Genomic DNA, 17,453 nt, shown 5'->3' with positions numbered 1-17,453 from the left:
CAAACCAACCAATTCATCCAAAAAATACGTAACGAAAATTCATCCAAACAATACCCATCTTTTTATATATTTATAACAAACCCACCTTCTTCCTCAATTCACCTGGATCCCCGTCACTGCCCCCGTCACCACCATTCTGTCACCGCACCCCGCTCCTGTCGCCACACCATTTCTCCTGTCCGTCGCCACACCACCTCCCGGTCCCCGTACCCGTAGCTCCACTCCACCTCCGCATCCCTATCTCCGTCCCCGTTGCCGTAGCTCCACCCATCTCAAATGGAATTCAAATGGGAGATCCGTGTTGGACACATCGACGGTTACCTGATTTCAAACCTTTACCTTCTAATCCATTTAGTGTGTTCGGTAAATCGATTTACCTTCTAATCATTCACACACCTTAGATCTATGATTTTTTAAAAATTATTGTACAAAACCTATGTGGTTAAGGGCTTGAATCTGGATGAGGATGAAAAATATGTTAATTATTATGTTTGGTTTGAATTGAATGTGGTTCGTGTTTGGGTTTGGGTTTGGTGGTGTGAGGATGATGGGGGTTGGCAGTTTGAAGCTGGTGGCGGTGGTGGAGTTCATTTTCCGGTGGACGACAGCGATGGAGGAGGACGAGAGTCCTAGAGGTTGTGAGATGATGATGATTTGTGTTATTGTTATTATTATTAGATATTATTATTATTTATCAAACTACTAAAGTGTCTTTGAACTAAATGATCAACTAACGATTAACTTCAAAATAGGGGTTCGATACACGCAACCAGTGGCTCATATCAGCATTATGAAAAACCAAGGGGTCAATACACGCAGTTTAAATTAGTGGTTCAACATGCTCCTGTTCATATTATATAGTGAGGCAAATCATAATTTTCTCTAATAAAAATACGTGTTACAATATTACCACGTATTAGAACTTTTAATAAAATATTATTTATTTAATGAGTAAAAGTAGAAATAGAATATGTTTAAAACAAAAGGTATTAAGCCGTACTGTCTACACATAAAAAGAAAAAGGAAAACTAAAAAAGGCAATGAATAAATTTAAAAACGGCAAGCACCATCTTCGACGATCCGACCGTCACCGTTAATAATATTATCATTATAAATATATACTATCCACCCCTTCCTTCCTTCCTTCCTTTGTCATAAATCATAATAATAAACCTCCCCTAAATAAATTCACATACGTCTCTCCACTCTCTCTCATCTTCATCTCCTATGTCTTTTGTATTTCATTTCGAGACTTTAAAGTAAGCTTCTTTCTTTCACAGCAATCAGTCAGTAATTAATTATTAAGAAATATATAGATATAGATATAGATACAGATGAGGAGGATGGTGAAGACGATGATTAATAGTAGTAGTAGTAGTAGTAGTAGTCAAAGTTCCACAGATAGTCTTCCTTTGTTTCTGATAGCTGTTAATGCTTACCCTAAAAGGTACTCTTCCAAGATCCCCTCTGATCTTGTCCTATTCTTGGGCCTTGGCTTCATAGACTGGTAGCTTTCTTTCATTTAATAACTCTCCCATTTAATATTATTATTATTATTATACTAGTAATTGTTTCCCAATTTCTTTAAGAAATTGAATTGGGGGTTTTTAGCCAGCTGCTAGTATGAAAGGCTGACAGTCGTTAATTAGGTTATTTGGAGTATTCATAATAAAGGGTATTCAGTAAATGATCAATATTTGATATGAGTAGTAGTAATTAGGGTTTCTTGCCTTTGATAATGAGCCTTGTGTTGTGATGAAGAATAATTTGAGATCGAACCCGGGATCTCAGTCACTAGCCATCATGATTTCCTGAGATGGGAGATTCGGTTCTCACGACTTTTTTAATGTTAAATCATCATCATCCTTCAACTCTTTTGTCAATGGATTCAAGCGTGTCGTCTTCTCATGATGATTTGGACCTTGAGATGAGTCACCAGATCAACCCCGCCCGCCCTCCCGACATCAATCTGCCCCTTTCAGTTGACCGAAGCTCGCCACCCGAGGCCTGGAATCAAGATCCGTCTGAAGTTCTGGACGCCGGAGTCGGGCTTGTCTCGCAGTTGTATGAAACGGAAAGCTTCCTGAACGTTTCGAAAGTCGGTAGGAAGTGTGCGAAGCGGGTGGATAGCATATGGGGTGCTTGGTTTTTCTTCAGTTTTTATTTTAAACCGGTTTTGAACGAGAAATCTAAAGCCAAGATTGTGATAGACGGTAACGGGGTTTCTGGGTTTGAGAAATCAGACCTTAATCTTGATGTTTTCATGGTGCAGCACGATATGGAAAACATGTACATGTGGGTGTTTAAAGATAGACCCGAGAACACACTCGGGAAGATGCAGCTGAGAAGTTACATGAACGGGCACTCCCGACAAGGTGAACGCCCGTTTCCGTTTAGTGTTGATAAGGGTTTTGTTCGGTCTCATAGGATGCAAAGGAAACATTATCGGGGGCTTTCGAATCCTCAGTGTGTTCATGGTATTGAGGTTGTTCCAATGCCGAATCTCACGATACTCGGAGAAGATGAACTTAAAAGGTGGACTGAACTCACTGGACGAGGTCCCAACTTTTTAATCCCGCGAGCCGCTAGTGACTTTGGTTCTTGGAGAAATCTTCCCAACACTGAGTTTGAGCTCGAGCGACCACTGCCTATTAAGAACAGTTTGAATTCTCAATCTAAAAAGTTACTTAACGGGTCAGGGTTAAACTTGTCGACTCAGTCTCCGAATCACAACCACACAAACGGGGATGCAAATGGAATCAATCTTTCACCGATTGAGAGCAAGAAGCGGAAGGACTTATTCCCACAAGGGAATGAAGAAGATATATGCTTAACGGTTAATAATAATAATCATCCTCCGCCAGAGAGATTACCGAATTTGGAAATGAATCCAAGCGATCCATATTGGTTAAACGAGTTCAGTGGGGTTGTGAGGAATGCTTGTGGGCCTGTGACAGCTGCAAAAACAATATACGAAGATGAACAGGGTTACTTAGTCGTTATAAGCTTGCCATTTGTAGATCTTCAAAAGGTTAAAGTTTCTTGGCGAAACACCCTTACACACGGAATTATTAAGGTGTCATGTATAAGTGTATCACGCATGCCGTTTATCAAAAGGCGTGACCGCACGTTCAAGCTTGCAGACCCTTGTTTGGAACACTGCCCACCTGGAGAATTCGTAAGAGAAATCCCACTTGCAACTCGAATTCCCGAAGATGCCAACATAGAAGCTTACTATGACGGGCCCAGTACAATGCTCGAGATTTTGGTCCCGAAGCTCAGAGAGGGGCTTGAAGAGCACGAGGTGCGCGTTTGTCTCCGTCCTCATCTTGTTGGTAATAATCTTATGTTGACTTGAAGATCAAGTGAAGGTGATATGTATTGTATGGTAGATCTATGGTTTCTAGTTTTTAGTGATCTTAGTATGTGTTGTATGAAAAGATGCTAGAATAGTACCATGGTGTAGCCACAAGGATTATTGTCTTATATATTTAATAATAAATAAATGTTTGATGAACTTATGTATGATATTATAAAGTTTGTTTATGCAGTTGATGTTGATTCATGCATCCCCATTAGTGACCTAGATACCTTGTATCTTGTTGGGCCAGATCAAGATCTTTTATGTGAATTATGGATATCGTTGTCATGCCTTTGTTTCTTTATTTATTGGTGGGTGGAATAATATCTCCTATATATCTGTATCTGTATTGGTAATAGTCAACATGCTCATGGTAGATAAAATTCGACTTTTCAACTGTTAGATGTAATGTTGAAGGTGTCCCTTGGAATATAAACGCGTAAGCTGGAACTTAACCGCTGATGTTGGTCGATGTATAGTTTCGACAAGTGTCCCGACACATGTGGTCATTGAAATGAGATGGTGTTAGTTATAGTTGGGGTGACTGTTTGAATGATGAGAATTTGTTTTTGAAACTTTTTTGGTGAATTATGGAAGGTGACATGGAAAAAGCAAGTTTAGGTGGTGGTGAATGGTGATGGTGGTGTCATTATGAGAGTTTCATTATTTTGGTCAACCTTTTTTCTGTTGAACTCCAAATTGGTTTGTTATGTTCAAATATGGATGCAGTCATGCAACCACTTGGAACCTAGTTATTATTATTCTGAGCATACCTAGTCAATCTCGATCCAAATTTAGTGAAACATTTGAAACACCTTGGTTTTTATAGTTTTATAAGGCTTTTTGGTTACTTGGAACATTATGTTGAAGGCGTTATGATGGCCATGTACGAACCATCGTTGTCAACAGTCAAATACTACCTTCAAATTACCACTGCTGTGAAGCCGCCTTCGTCACTACCACTGATATCTCCATTACATACAAGTTAATGCTGCCAAGCACCAAGTAAATATATTTAAAAAGAAAAAGGTAAACAAAGACATTTTGATTTCACCCAGAAGCTAAACCAACTACGTTAAGACCAAGTGAAAGATGACGAGACTTTTGCACTAGAAAGATTATTATTCTTAGAAAAGACTAAAGAGGGTGGGGATGTGTTTTCCAAAAATGGATTGGTTTGAGTGTTAAATATTTTATTCACGTTTATTCTTTTTAGTCTTTTTTTATCTCCCACAAATGTTTAGTCGACACAAAAATGGACAAAATAAAGCATTTATTTGTTAACTTCTTCACTTTTTAATTATGAAAATAATATATTGATTACTTTTAACCCAAAAACAAGCTTAACATATTGATTTTTATTATAGTTAAAGTAGAGTGGACTCAGTTTCAAACTAACCCGACCCACCTGTTTAATCAACCCAACTCGCCTGTATAATTTCGAGTGTTTTTTTTTTTTTGGGTTTGGGGGGGGGGGGGGGGGGGTCGTTGTTACGTTAATAAAAATTAACTACGTCAATGTCAAACAATCAGCATGCGGCGGGTTAACTCAACCACCGATTTTAAAAAAATGAAAAGAAAAGGCTATCAGTTATTAACAGTCAACTTAAAAGCAAAATGAAATTTGTTGGGAGAAACTTTGTCTTAATTGACCATTGATTATACTCAAAGGCCAATATATTATTAGAAAACATATGCTTCCTTCCATGTCCCCAACCCATATCTACAAGCATAATACAAAAGCGTTGCTGCAACATGGTTCCCACTCAATTATCAACCAAGAGCCATAACAAAATAAGTCTCATGAACTTGACCGGATTCAGTGTTTTGTGAATCATCAAAACATAATGTAGCCTATATCGGACCAGTTCTTAAAGCATGGTCCAAATCAGCAATCAAGTCTTTCACATCTTCAATACCCACAGAGATGCGAATAAGGTCTTCAGTTAAACCTCTCGCCTCACGAACTTCTGCTGGTATAGATGCATGTGACATGAAGCATGGCATGCTTATTAGTGACTTTACACTCCCTGCAAAAAATAAATAAATTAAAACATATGAAATAATAAACATTTACTTTTTCCATTTTCCATTATCAAAAGATATGAAAAATAATTACCAAAACTAACTGTTATACTGAAGAACTTGGTGGTTTCCACTATGTGCTTCGAGAGAGCCAACGACCCTGTCAAGAAACTCAAAACAGATCCCGCTCCTTTTGCCTGCAAGATGAAATTATTATTTGTTATTTATCTTTTCTAGTTATTTTCAATAAAGTGAACAATAATTTAATTACTATTTTGACCTTACCTGTGAGAAGTGTAATGAGCGTCCCGGATGGTTGGGAAGACCAGCATAATTAACCTTCTTTACTAACGGAAGAGAGGATAGAAATTCGGCTATCTTTTGTGCATTTTCCTAAAAAGGATGGCGTAGCATTAATAAAACATTTCTATAGCTTTTTATATAATCTAGTAGGATAAAAATGTATAAAATAGTACCTGTTGCTTCTCAACACGTAAAGCCATTGTCTTGATTCCACGTAAGCAGATCCAACAATCAAAAGGTGCCAGCCCTGAACCTTCTGCATTTTGTAGAAAGTACAATTCTTTTGCCAGCCTGTGATTATATATGTGATAACAGACAAGTTCTTGTAAACACATTTATAAGCTGCTAATAGTATTCCAAATAATCCAACGGGATATTACAAGATATACAGACCTTTCTCCTTTTACAGCAAGCACACCAGCCATGACATCACTGTGTCCAGCAATGAACTTCGTAGCCGAGTGCATCACAATGTCTGAAAAAAATTGACAATAGTAATTAGCAACACGGCTGTAGATAATCATAGAAGCACATATTAAAAATATATTATGTGTGAAACATATTAAGTACCTGCCCCAAGCTCCAAGGGTCGAGACAATACAGGAGACATGATACTATTATCCACCAACACAAGAGCACTGTTTGCGTGAGCCATCTCAGCTATTTTCTGAATTAAAAAAGTCATCATAAATTTTATATGATGCAAATAAAAATGGAGATAGATTCAGAATAATACTTACACGAATATCAGTAATTTGTATTCGGGGATTGGTTGGACTCTCTAACCACACTAGTTTAGTTTGGGGGCCAATTGCAGCAGCAACCTCATCTAAGTTAGTTGTGTCCACTCGCCTTCAAATTCGGTTTCAATTTATTACAAAGTTATGGTTAATTGGTTTTATGCAATTTAAATAGTTATATTTTCAAATTTATGTACTCACTTAACCACGACTCCTGTTCTAGGAACGACTTGTGATAGTAATCGATCAGAACCGCCGTATATGTCCTCCCCAGCAAGAATTTCATCACCTACAATTATATGAAATAATGATGGATCAAGTAACATTGATTGACTGAATATATATTTATATAATAAGTCTGTATTTTATAAAAAAAGGCGTAAAAATGTTTTAACTTACCTGATTTAACTAAACGACTGACTGCAGCTAGAGCGGCCATTCCACTGGTAAAACAAAATGCTCGGTCTGCTTTATCAAGCTTTGCCAGGAGACTAAAAAATATGAAACAAGATTGATATTAATTAAGATATTACAGAAGCATAATTTAACATATGTGGCCTTGTGCATAAAAGAACGAACCCTTCAAGCACATCACGTGTGGGATTGCCACTTCTAGTGTAATCATAAGGGCCATTTTCAGTTGCTGAAGGCTGAAAAAACATAAAACAAATGAAAAAATAAACTTTTAATTAAAATCATTCTTTCTCTCTGACACAAATGCCAGATTTGAGCATGTATTCCTGAATTTACAATGACTTTGGTGCATTGTAGAGTAACTTTCAAATCATTTATAAAAAGTGAACTAAAAATGAACTTCGGAGTTGTGAATTAGTATTTTTAATTTCTAAAAAAATCAAATTTACCTGTTTGAAAGTAGCTGTTTGATACAGGGGTGTGCTCATTGCACTATAAGGATCAAAGTTATTCTCAAAATTCATCAATATAGTCGACACGCTAGGCTCCCTAATGTCAGTTTCCGCCACCGAATCTGCATAAAAAAAACCATATGATCACAATTCACAATAACAAAAAGAACTTCAAACAACTTCCCCAAAACCTACCATCTAACCATTCTGCAATCCCATCAGCAACCGCCGATGTCCTCACATCCATCATATCCTCCCTTGAACACCGCAACACCAATTTTCTGCTCAGTGACAGCGAACCGAATTTGCTCACACCACAAGACGTACACCCGAAATTAGCAATCCCCTATTATGTCATACATTAGAGAGTTAGTTTGCACTAGAGTTGATTTGAGTTAGTTAGTTAGAGACTTAACTAATTCTGTTGAGATGAGTTGTAGTATGTAATTGTCTGTCTATATATAGATTGTGATGAAGCTTCTTTATAATCAACTAATTTCTTTAGGTTAAAACATACAGTTCTTAAGCAGCATAATAACAATTAACAATTCCGGCAAGGTATAACGTTATACGAGTAATTTCATCAGTATTAATCAATTATAACCTACTTAATTTTCTCTATATTTGGTTTAGTTTTATTATAAAACCTAAGAGCAAACGTATCAATGTCAAACATACACTGTGAAAAAATGATCAATATCCTGTAGGTACGAAGTAATGAACGTAATGATATATTATGATCAAATTCATTAGGTTAATTATAGACTAATTGTTCGTTCTATCAATAAAAGTATAAAACCTAATGAAATGGATCAATAAATAGTGAAATGCAACACGTGAATTGAAGAGGTATGAGTGCCGAATACTTACACGGAGAGTGTTAGGTTCAGGTGGTGGAGCTGCGAATAGCGGCGGCGATACGACAGCAGAAGAAGAAGCAGCCATTGATGATGATGTATTAACTGGATTGTTGCAGACAAGTGGGACCACCACGATCCAACGGTGAATTTGAATCGATGAATGAATGAATGAATGAATGAATTTGGACACTCAACTGCTTATATGTACATACATCCAATTCCCAACCATTTAATGAAACGGACAAACTCGTGTAACATACGGGTCTCTAACTTATCTGTTTATATTAAATAATGTTTTATTAAAGCCCGTGTGATACAATAATAACATACATTATGAATTAATAAGATATAAATACTGATAAACATAATTTTACAACACTGGATATTAATCCGTGTGATTAGGAGAAATGTTAAGATTATTATATTTAACATAACAGGATATTTAATGAAATTGTATATATATATCCATTCATCTAGAAGATTTCTATAACTTATATATTGGGATTTTCAAATTATAACATAATTAATTGGCTTGATAAAATAGAAAACTGCTCACATAGCATCTACCTGACATTCTATGTGGATACTTTAAAATGATGTCATGTGAAAAAATCATCTTAAGTTATTAATAAAGCTAGATTATTAGAGAGTTAGATATAATTAGACAAATTTTACTGAAAACTAATAATGATTGGTCTTGTTTATTAGTTTCATTTTTAGTTTTGATTAGTAAGAAGTTGAAATTGTAGAGTGATGAAAACCGATGAACAAACAACGGGGCATAAAGCTGTAATTTCTAATACTTTATAATGAAATGTGAAATTTAGACGTAACACATTTACTATGTATCTTATTTTAGTAGATTATGATTATGCCTAACGTGTTTTATATAGAGGAGAAAAGTAAAGTTTCATGATGCTTTTTAGTCTTTAGTATTACATTTTATTTTATAAAGGATTTGAAGACACTACTTTCACTATAAAAATTTAACGTTTCACTATAATAACTGTGCTTAGCCCTCCCCACTCATGAAAATATGAAAGTGTTTATACTCATTTTGTTAGATAAAATATTAATGGACAATTTACTAGGCTCATTCTTTCAACAGGTTGTTATCACGGTATTAAGTTAAACATGTGAACATATCTTGTTTTGGGGTTATTGAATACAAGTTTCGTTAAGAGTTCAACAAATGCTTGCATATTCCATGGTTTTCTCTAAACACGTGATTATATAACATGTTTCAACTAATCAATTTTGGAATCTAAATACGAGAAGTGAGGGCACATGTGGGTTTTGAATTTAATGGTATAGTCTTTAGAGAGAAAATTCCAATTTGCCTCCCTGTGACGGGAGATGGATTGACCACTGAAAAAGAATTTGCGTATTTTGCGCACCTGTGTTTACTGGGCGGGTTTTTTTTGGCTCATGCAGTGTTTATTATGATCAGAATTCTCCCTGCAATGGTTAATAATTGGTTAAATGATTATTATACCCTTCATCTTCATCATTAACATTCAAACACATCAAGAACATAAACCCAAACATCAAGAACCCTAACACAAACACAAACCCAAAAAATCAAGAACATCATCTCCGTCTAAGAACCCTAACCCATAAATCTTATACAAACACATAAATTAACATCATCATTCAAACACAAACTCATATCTTCATCATTCATCTTCATCTTCTTCACCCATAACCCATCACCGCCGCCGTCACCACCATTCCTTCGCCACACCATATCTTCATCTTTACCACCACCACCCATCTTCTTCACCCGCGACCCGTCACCGTCGCCGTCGCATTAACTTCTAATTCGATCCCGTCGCCATCGCCGCCACTGTCGCCGAAAATCGTATTCCGGTCATTAAACATTGCAGCCACCATCCTCTCATGCCTTTCTGCCGGGAAATCGGATTCTGGCCACCGGCTGCCGGAAAATCGGATTCCATTTTCACATTTTCAACCTCCATCATCATATCACTATTCACCAAACACCATGCGGTACCATTCTTGCTCACCAAAGTGGCATCACCATATTTATTTTCTAATCTCATCCACACCTTAGATCTAGATCTATGCTTTTTTTGTTCAAATTCTTGTATAAAACCTATGGGTTTGGTGGTGGGAAGTTTTCCGGTGGACGACGACGGCGACGGTGGCGACGAGTGAGGGATGAGAGAGTTGAGAAGATGATGAGCTGCTCTAGTATTATTATTATTACTATTATTGTTATTATTAATATTAGATATTATTATTATTTGTCTAATTACTAAAGTACCCTCAACTAGGGGCTCAATACACTCAACCAGGGGCTCATATTACAAAATTAACAAATATGTTGTTACATAATGCGCAAATTCTTTTTCAGTGGTCAATCCATCTCCCACCAATATATCACAGGGAGGCAAATTGGAATTTTCTCTTCTTTAGAACATGTTTACATAATTCTTCAAAGATAAAATTAATATTCAGAATAACACCCACATACAAAGCATATATATCATTTTTATCTTTAAAATGTTTAGGTTAGTTTTGGAAAGCATTTCAGGGGTATATAAGCTTTATGCCAATTAACTACAACACAATCTGGTCAGTGTACACAATTAAGGCTAAACACTCTGCATGCTTACTTTACTACATCAACATTTTAAGTCATAAAGCTGTCAACACATACATTCCTTGTCTTAAAACCAAACCTTATCTTACAACAAAAGATCAGCAGGAGGTCAAGTCAACCTCAGTCATAATATAATCTACCCACAACACAAAAGCTCACCTTCTTCTAGACCTTGTAACTCTCACGGTTGCAGCATGCGACTCTAACTTTGCAGATGCAGTACTACTTTTCTTAGCTCTCTGCTTCGCGGGTTCTGAAAGAATATCACCAAAAACTCGTGACCATCATCGTATTATAATCATATCACATGTGAAATAATTAAAGCTTCACAGTACCTTTGGGAACAAACTCAGGTGATTTGACCTCATCATCACATGGTTCTGACTGAATCACCTGACTAGAAGCTTCTGAACATTCTTCAGACTCCACGGGTTTTGAAACCTTTTCGTTACTAGAAACACCATGTGTATCATCTGTTGATGGGTCCATAACCTCACCATCTGTAACAAGTAACATATTCAAACAAAATTAGTATTCATTTTATACCGATCTTAAAAAACTATAAAAAATTAATACAAACCTTCAGCAGCTTCAGACTCGCCATTTGCTTCTTCAGCAGCGTCAGTCTCACCACTTGTTTCTTCAGCAGCTTCAGTCTCACCACTTTCCTCTTGATTATTATTAATTTTATCCAGGGTAAAGTTTTTAATGGCTTCTGCTTTCTGTTGATGAGCAGCTGCATTTCTTGCGGCATCTTCCTGTTCCTTTTTATCAATGTGAAATTTGTCGATTTTGCCCTCGAATTCCTCAATGCATGACTTTAGTTCTGGTTTGGCAAACTTTTTACCCTAAAAGAGAAATAAAAGCATAAAATGTGAATCATGTTTAAGGAAAACATTGAACATATATCAATGCATGAGGGTACCTTGTTTATTATGCTTCTAAAATGTTCCATTACGGTATCATTAGATAAAACATGTTCATAAACCTTAAACGAATCTATCAACTTCTTAATGCCTTTGTCAGTGAATGATAACTGTGAGAGACAATATGATATGTTTTCCCACTGCTTAGCATCTACAACACCAAAAGGAAAAAATAAAACATAAAAACATGTTTAATTTATCTTAAATAATTAAATGTTTGTTTGAGATTCAAACCTGTGACACCACTGAATCTATGGCATAGCTTTTCAACAAGGGCTTCCATTTGCTTGTCCTGAAAAATTATAAAAAGTTATTAAAAAAAAGTAAGTCAAAGGTTGACTGTATGCATCGTTGATAATCTGATATAAGAAAACAAGATGCTTTTACCTTCTTGATTGACCCTATCAAGAACTGCATGATGTTAAAGAAAGACTCCCTTTTCAAATCCTGGTTTGACAACTTGCCAAGAATATCCGGTAGTAAATTATATATAGGATTATTCCCTGAAAACAAAACAAGCAACTGATAAAGAGTAGCAAATTAACAATCAAGTGTGCAATTAGCAACATATCATAAGTGTTCACCTTTCTTTGACAGCTCGTTGAAAAACAGTTTTGCAAGATTAGAAATCCTTTCATCTTCATCTTCTAGTCTCATTGCCATCTCATTTATATGACCTTTAACCTAACAAATAAAAAATATATTCAGAAACCATATAGTTACAAAAACATAACGTCAACCAGTATCTTACCTTCATCATGTCATTGAGAATGAGATGAGAGAGAACCAATACAGCATTCTTCCTTACAGATAATGAAGGATCATGCAGCCTTGAGTACATTTTCTCAGTCCACGGTTCTAAAAGATTAGGAAAACGAACCGCCAGGTCACCAAGAGCAATTGTACAGTTGGACCGAACAGTTTCAGACGGTGCACTTTCAACAACAGTGAATAGAAGCTGGAGATTTGCTTCACTGCAGTAGATCACAATTTAAATATTACAGAAACAAGAAATTTAGAAAACAAGAAATGAGAAATATTACCAAAAGTTAGCATCAATTATCATCAACCGACACAAAGCAAGCATCCCAGATGCCTGTAATTCAGGATACTAAAGCAGAAATGAAGACCATGTCAGCAACTAAGTAAAAATATTATTAACATAAACATAATGATTATAAATAATGATTATAATAATAACAATAATAATAATAATACAAATAATAAGCACCTTTTGCATCAGATTGAAGTTTCTGCATAGTTTTGACAGAAACGGTGCACAATATCCGATCAAGTTTTTTACAACAGAAGCACCAGAAACAATTTCCTTTTCTGCCCTTTCAGAAAGTATGTCAAGAACAGCATCCTCGGTGGCAGCAACACCTAATTCCGCATTTATATCATCCTCCTGAAACACATCAATATAAAAAAAGTTTAAAAAAAAAACAGGAACTTGAGTATATAATTGTATACATCATCTCACCTTTGCTTCCCATTACTGACAACATTTTGGCTTTCTGCAGCAATTTTTTCCTTCTTTGCGTTCTCTTTTTGTATCTTCCTAACACACGATTCAATATACACCAGTTGATTCATGGCAACATGACTTATAACATACAGAAATCTACTTAGTTTTCCAACTTGAACTGTCGTAAGAGCATTGTCATTTTGAAAACCATCAACTCCAAAAACAGAATTATGAGACTTTATCACCAGATCAGCTGCTAGAGTTTCTGGAGAAGGATATATAGCATATATAGTACTGATCGCCTTATCAGCAGCAGCATACCATATATGTTCTGGAATCCAAGATCCAGTAATCAAGCTGTCTAAAACACCAAACAACCTGCTGCCATGATTAGTTAACAAATTCTTCTGGTCAACAGCAGATAACCTTTGCAGTGCAATACAAGCTGTTCTAGCAAGCAAAGGTTCCACCTTTGCCCACCTACCCAAACCAATATCTATAATGTCTTGCAAATGTGAACTTAGAATATCAGCTGATGATTTGGCAGCCATGCAGAGTACAGATAGAGCCCCACGGCTGCGTTCTGCACTCGTTCCATTAACATTGAAACAGAAGTAGTCCCACAATGCTGACAACTGTCACCAGACAAGATTAGAAAGCATAACATAACCAGTAATAAGATATTGCAGGGACATACCGTACTAGCAGAGATGTCTCCTTCAGACACCAACGAACCAACAATAAACTCCAATGCTGCAAGGTCCCCAATGTTTGAATCAGTAGCAAGAGTTATAAGATTTTTAGCAGTTTCAGTTGGACTCTTTGTTATATAGATTGTAACAAATGCATTCTCCACAGCTTCACATATAGATTTGTCTTGAGAAAATACCTTCATACATAAAAAAAGGCAGTGATAAAATGAAAAGTTAGTATAATATTGGTAAAGAAGAGGAATACAGCAGTTAGGCTTGTAAACAAAACAAACAAGACATGTTTGTGTCCGTTCGGTTAACGTTAATCAAACAAACAATAGAACACGAACAATTAAATGAACGGGGTTTTCTTGTTTGTGTTCATTCGTTAAGGAAATGAGTGTGTGCGTGTTCATTTGTTAAGAGTACAGACAAACTATTCACAAACGTAAACAAGCATAACCTTAAATTTCAGTAAAGTAAATGTGCACATCAATATGTGAAGCAAAAGAAATAATTTAAATGATTATGCAAACGAACTTAAAAAAATGTAAAGTAACGAACGAGATATGTGTTCATGTTCGTTCATTTATCTAAATGAACAAAAAAATTTGTTCATGTATGTTTGTTTATTAAATAAACGAACTTCCCGCCGAACGATTCACAAACGGTCATTGATCATTCAGTTCGTTTACAAGCCTAATGTCAGCATTAGAGACTCAAAAAACAAAGCATGAAACTATAAAGTGCATCACCAGTGGCAACATCTTTCTAAGGCAAGCTTCTGATCCATCAATCTGAAACTGTTTACACCTCATCAGCAATAAAATTGTATTTTCAACATCAGTGGCTGATGATGAAGCCATTAACTGAACAAGGGTTGGCATGGTTTCGGTTATACACTTAGAAAACCTCAATCCCGCCTCAAGTGATGCAATCAGAGTCCGGGTCTGCTCCAAATTCCCAACATCGGGTACAGGACTATCTGTTTGTGTACTTTGTTCATCCTCATGAGCAATACAGCTGTCAGTCAAACTATCGCCCTGCTTATTAACAACATCATCGATCTCAGCATCTTCATTTCCAGCATCACTATCCAAAACTGACGAATCCAAAACAGTTTCTGATGTCTTACTCGGTTCTAGCTCGTTTAACTTCTTTGTGTACTCCTTTAAAGTCGCCTCAAATGAAGCTACACGCAGTTGTGGCCCAAACGGATTATGTTGCAGCATCATAATTAATAAACTCAATGCAGATTTTCTCACTATAGCACTCTTGTCTTCCAGCCTTCCAGAAGCTACTACAGCAACTTCATTCCATAAACCAATAGTCACAGAATGCTCTTCACACAGTTCAGCCCATACTTGTAACACTCGACTTCTAGTATAAGCAGAAACGTCTCTAGCACGTTCTAAAAGGATCTCCAACATCGCCTGCTTGGTTCTCAGACGATTGGACTTTGAACTCCCTTCACCTTCAATATCATTAAACGCCTTTGCAACTAACTTCCCAACACTCCAACAAGAGCATTTCTTATCTTGTATGATTCTCCACCAAAATGAGGAGCCAATAAGCCAATGTTGATTGAAATTAACTTTGGTAAACGATCAGCAAGCTCAACAAGAAACCACCCAATGTTTTCAGCTCCAGCAGTGTCCTTCACATAATCTTTTGGGTTAGTTCTACCTATTTCTCTAATAAGAGAGATGCACAAACTCCCGTCGGTATATTTCTTCTCAGCCCACGCAGCAGCATAAGCCAGATGTATAACAACAAAATCATGTTTGTGAAGTAAATGCAAGATTGAAGCACAAGATTGAGCCAAATAGTGGTATTTTGTTGCACAGGTTCCAATAACACGACATAAAGCTTCTTTTGCATCAGCATCTTTCAACAGTGTTGGATTCTCAAACATAGCAAGTGAGTTTCTACAACCAAACAAAAAATGTATTATTATAAATTACAATTCACATAAACCTTCAAACTTATAAATACTTGAGCAAATCAGATAAGCAACATACCTCACTACAAAAGACAAATAATTTTCATCTGGATCTGTCGAACCAAAAAGCAACGAAAGGTTGATTTCCAGGGAATTTGCAATCAAATTTAGTATGCGTCCCCTTTGAGCCTCCCAATTTCATGAGCTAGCTGCAATATGCTTCTTCCTACCACTTGGTGGCACCTAAAAGAGTGTTAATCCTATTTAGTATCCTTAACAAATGCATATAACTATATACACAAAATGCACATTATGTGCAGTCAATATCGGTGCTATAGCGATTATCAGACCTCTAGCAGAATATTCGTTTCGATAATAGCGGCGATATTGACCGATATATTACTGATTTTCCCTATATCAGTTTTTTAAATCTTAATTGTCAATTTTTGTGTTTTAAAGTTTTAATCAGTTCCTACCTGCTACAATTGATAGTGTTTTGTAAGTTGCAAAAAGGTTAATTTGTTAATGGTAAGAAACTATACTGAATTGTTAGTGTCAAATTGCTATATATATAAATTCCGGATGATATTAAAATTACCGACATCCCACCGCGATAACCAATCGATCCTTGACCGATATCTAATATTTTTCCACATTAGCTACATATCTGATTCAATTGCAACAAAAGTTTATCAATTCCCTAAAAACCATAACTAAATAGGCATCTACAGGTCCTATATTTAACAAACCCTATAAATAAACAAATAAAAACATACTTTGGTAGTGTTGCTAGAACCAGTGGCTGATTCCTGAGCGATAACAACATGAATAAGAAAAAAAGTATAAATCTTGAACGCATTCCTTGAGAATTAACTCTCTCAAGCATACCACCACCAGCAGCAGCATCTCCACCAGTATCCGGTGCCGTGGGTGCCCGAAACAGCGAATCGATATTTGGAAGCAAGACACTGAAGTTCGACCGAAGACTCTCGACTAAATTCAACTTCGACCCAGGAGTTAAACCGCCAAAACCCTTAACCAAGGAGTAGATCCGGTCAAACACGTCTTGCTCTTCGACGCAGAACAGCTCCTTGTCGGATAAATCAAACGAAATGCCTGTAAATTAGAAATTAGGGCTTTTGTTTGTTATGAGATGGGTTTGGATCAAATACAAATGAAACAGAGACGTGTGAGAATGAAGTAGTGTAATTACATCGAGATAAAAGGGAAGTACGTACCTTTGACGAATTCATCGAGATCTGAAGGACGGAGGGTGGAGATGGCGGTGAGAGATGGGAGGAGGATGCGTTGTCGTCGTGTTGTTGTTCGAGGGCGGTTAGGGTCTTGGGGAAGATGAAGGCTGGAGGCATGCTGCTGCTGCTGCTGCTGCTGATGATGAATCAAGAGAGAAAGAGAGAAATGAAATGATTTGAAATTGGTTTGGTGAGTTCAAGGAGCGGGAATTTGAATTTTTTTTTGTAAACAGAATAACATAATTAAACGTTGATATAATTATTATATCACCCACATCAAGGCTAACCTAGCCTACATATCAATTCTTTTTAATACTTTATTATTTTTTAAACTCATTCGAATAGGTTACGGATTTCAAAGGGTTTTGTTGGGACACACCAGATACCAAAC

General features: G+C 36.4%; 2 protein-coding genes and 1 pseudogene across 3 annotated transcripts; 1 reads left to right on the top strand and 2 right to left on the bottom strand.

Moving 5' to 3' along the window:
• Positions 1 to 1,711: 1,711 nt before the first annotated feature.
• Positions 1,712 to 3,507, top strand: LOC143549251 (uncharacterized). The gene is made up of 2 exons (XM_077040193.1): positions 1,712 to 3,388; positions 3,424 to 3,507. The coding sequence occupies exon 1, from the start codon at positions 1,817 to 1,819 to the stop codon at positions 3,356 to 3,358; it is 1,542 nt and encodes a 513-aa protein (XP_076896308.1). The 5' UTR covers positions 1,712 to 1,816; the 3' UTR covers positions 3,359 to 3,388; positions 3,424 to 3,507.
• Positions 3,508 to 4,950: 1,443 nt separating this feature from the next.
• LOC143549247 (cystathionine beta-lyase, chloroplastic-like) lies at positions 4,951 to 8,319 on the bottom strand. The gene is made up of 13 exons (XM_077040191.1): positions 8,166 to 8,319; positions 7,491 to 7,641; positions 7,293 to 7,417; positions 7,009 to 7,079; positions 6,829 to 6,920; positions 6,631 to 6,718; positions 6,430 to 6,541; positions 6,260 to 6,356; positions 6,083 to 6,164; positions 5,863 to 5,980; positions 5,672 to 5,779; positions 5,481 to 5,583; positions 4,951 to 5,391 (listed from the first exon to the last, which is right to left on the bottom strand). The coding sequence occupies exons 1-13, from the start codon at positions 8,238 to 8,240 to the stop codon at positions 5,216 to 5,218; spliced, it is 1,398 nt and encodes a 465-aa protein (XP_076896306.1). The 5' UTR covers positions 8,241 to 8,319; the 3' UTR covers positions 4,951 to 5,215.
• A 2,350-nt stretch (positions 8,320 to 10,669) lies between these two features.
• LOC143549250 (condensin-1 complex subunit CAP-D2-like) lies at positions 10,670 to 17,215 on the bottom strand (annotated as a pseudogene). Its single transcript, XR_013138112.1, has 16 exons — positions 17,048 to 17,215; positions 16,586 to 16,925; positions 15,889 to 16,052; positions 14,623 to 15,795; positions 13,873 to 14,064; positions 13,181 to 13,810; positions 12,939 to 13,115; positions 12,751 to 12,818; positions 12,459 to 12,681; positions 12,292 to 12,391; positions 12,095 to 12,210; positions 11,942 to 11,999; positions 11,707 to 11,858; positions 11,362 to 11,629; positions 11,117 to 11,281; positions 10,670 to 11,034 (listed from the first exon to the last, which is right to left on the bottom strand). The product of XR_013138112.1 is annotated as a condensin-1 complex subunit CAP-D2-like (transcript).
• Between the last annotated feature and the right edge of the window lie 238 nt (positions 17,216 to 17,453).

The sequence above is a fragment of the Bidens hawaiensis genome, unplaced genomic scaffold (assembly GCF_021521415.1).
Source record: "Bidens hawaiensis isolate Kalapana, Puna unplaced genomic scaffold, B.hawaiensis_p1.1 tig00015452_1, whole genome shotgun sequence".
NCBI classification, from domain to species: domain Eukaryota; kingdom Viridiplantae; phylum Streptophyta; class Magnoliopsida; order Asterales; family Asteraceae; genus Bidens; species Bidens hawaiensis.
Note: the sequence above shows the minus strand (reverse complement) of the source record. Positions and strands in the feature narration are given on the sequence as shown.

Coding starts and splice junctions, on each gene's coding strand:
- LOC143549251 (XM_077040193.1), top strand. CDS start 1,817: ATGGGAGATTCGGTTCTCACGACTTTTTTAATGTTAAATCATCATCAT.
- LOC143549247 (XM_077040191.1), bottom strand. CDS start 8,240: ATGGCTGCTTCTTCTTCTGCTGTCGTATCGCCGCCGCTATTCGCAGCT. Junction 6,165..6,259: donor ACCCTTGGAGCTTGGGGCAG/GTACTTAATATG, acceptor AATTTTTTTCAG/ACATTGTGATGCACTCGGCT. Junction 5,780..5,862: donor TACGTGTTGAGAAGCAACAG/GTACTATTTTAT, acceptor CATCCTTTTTAG/GAAAATGCACAAAAGATAGC.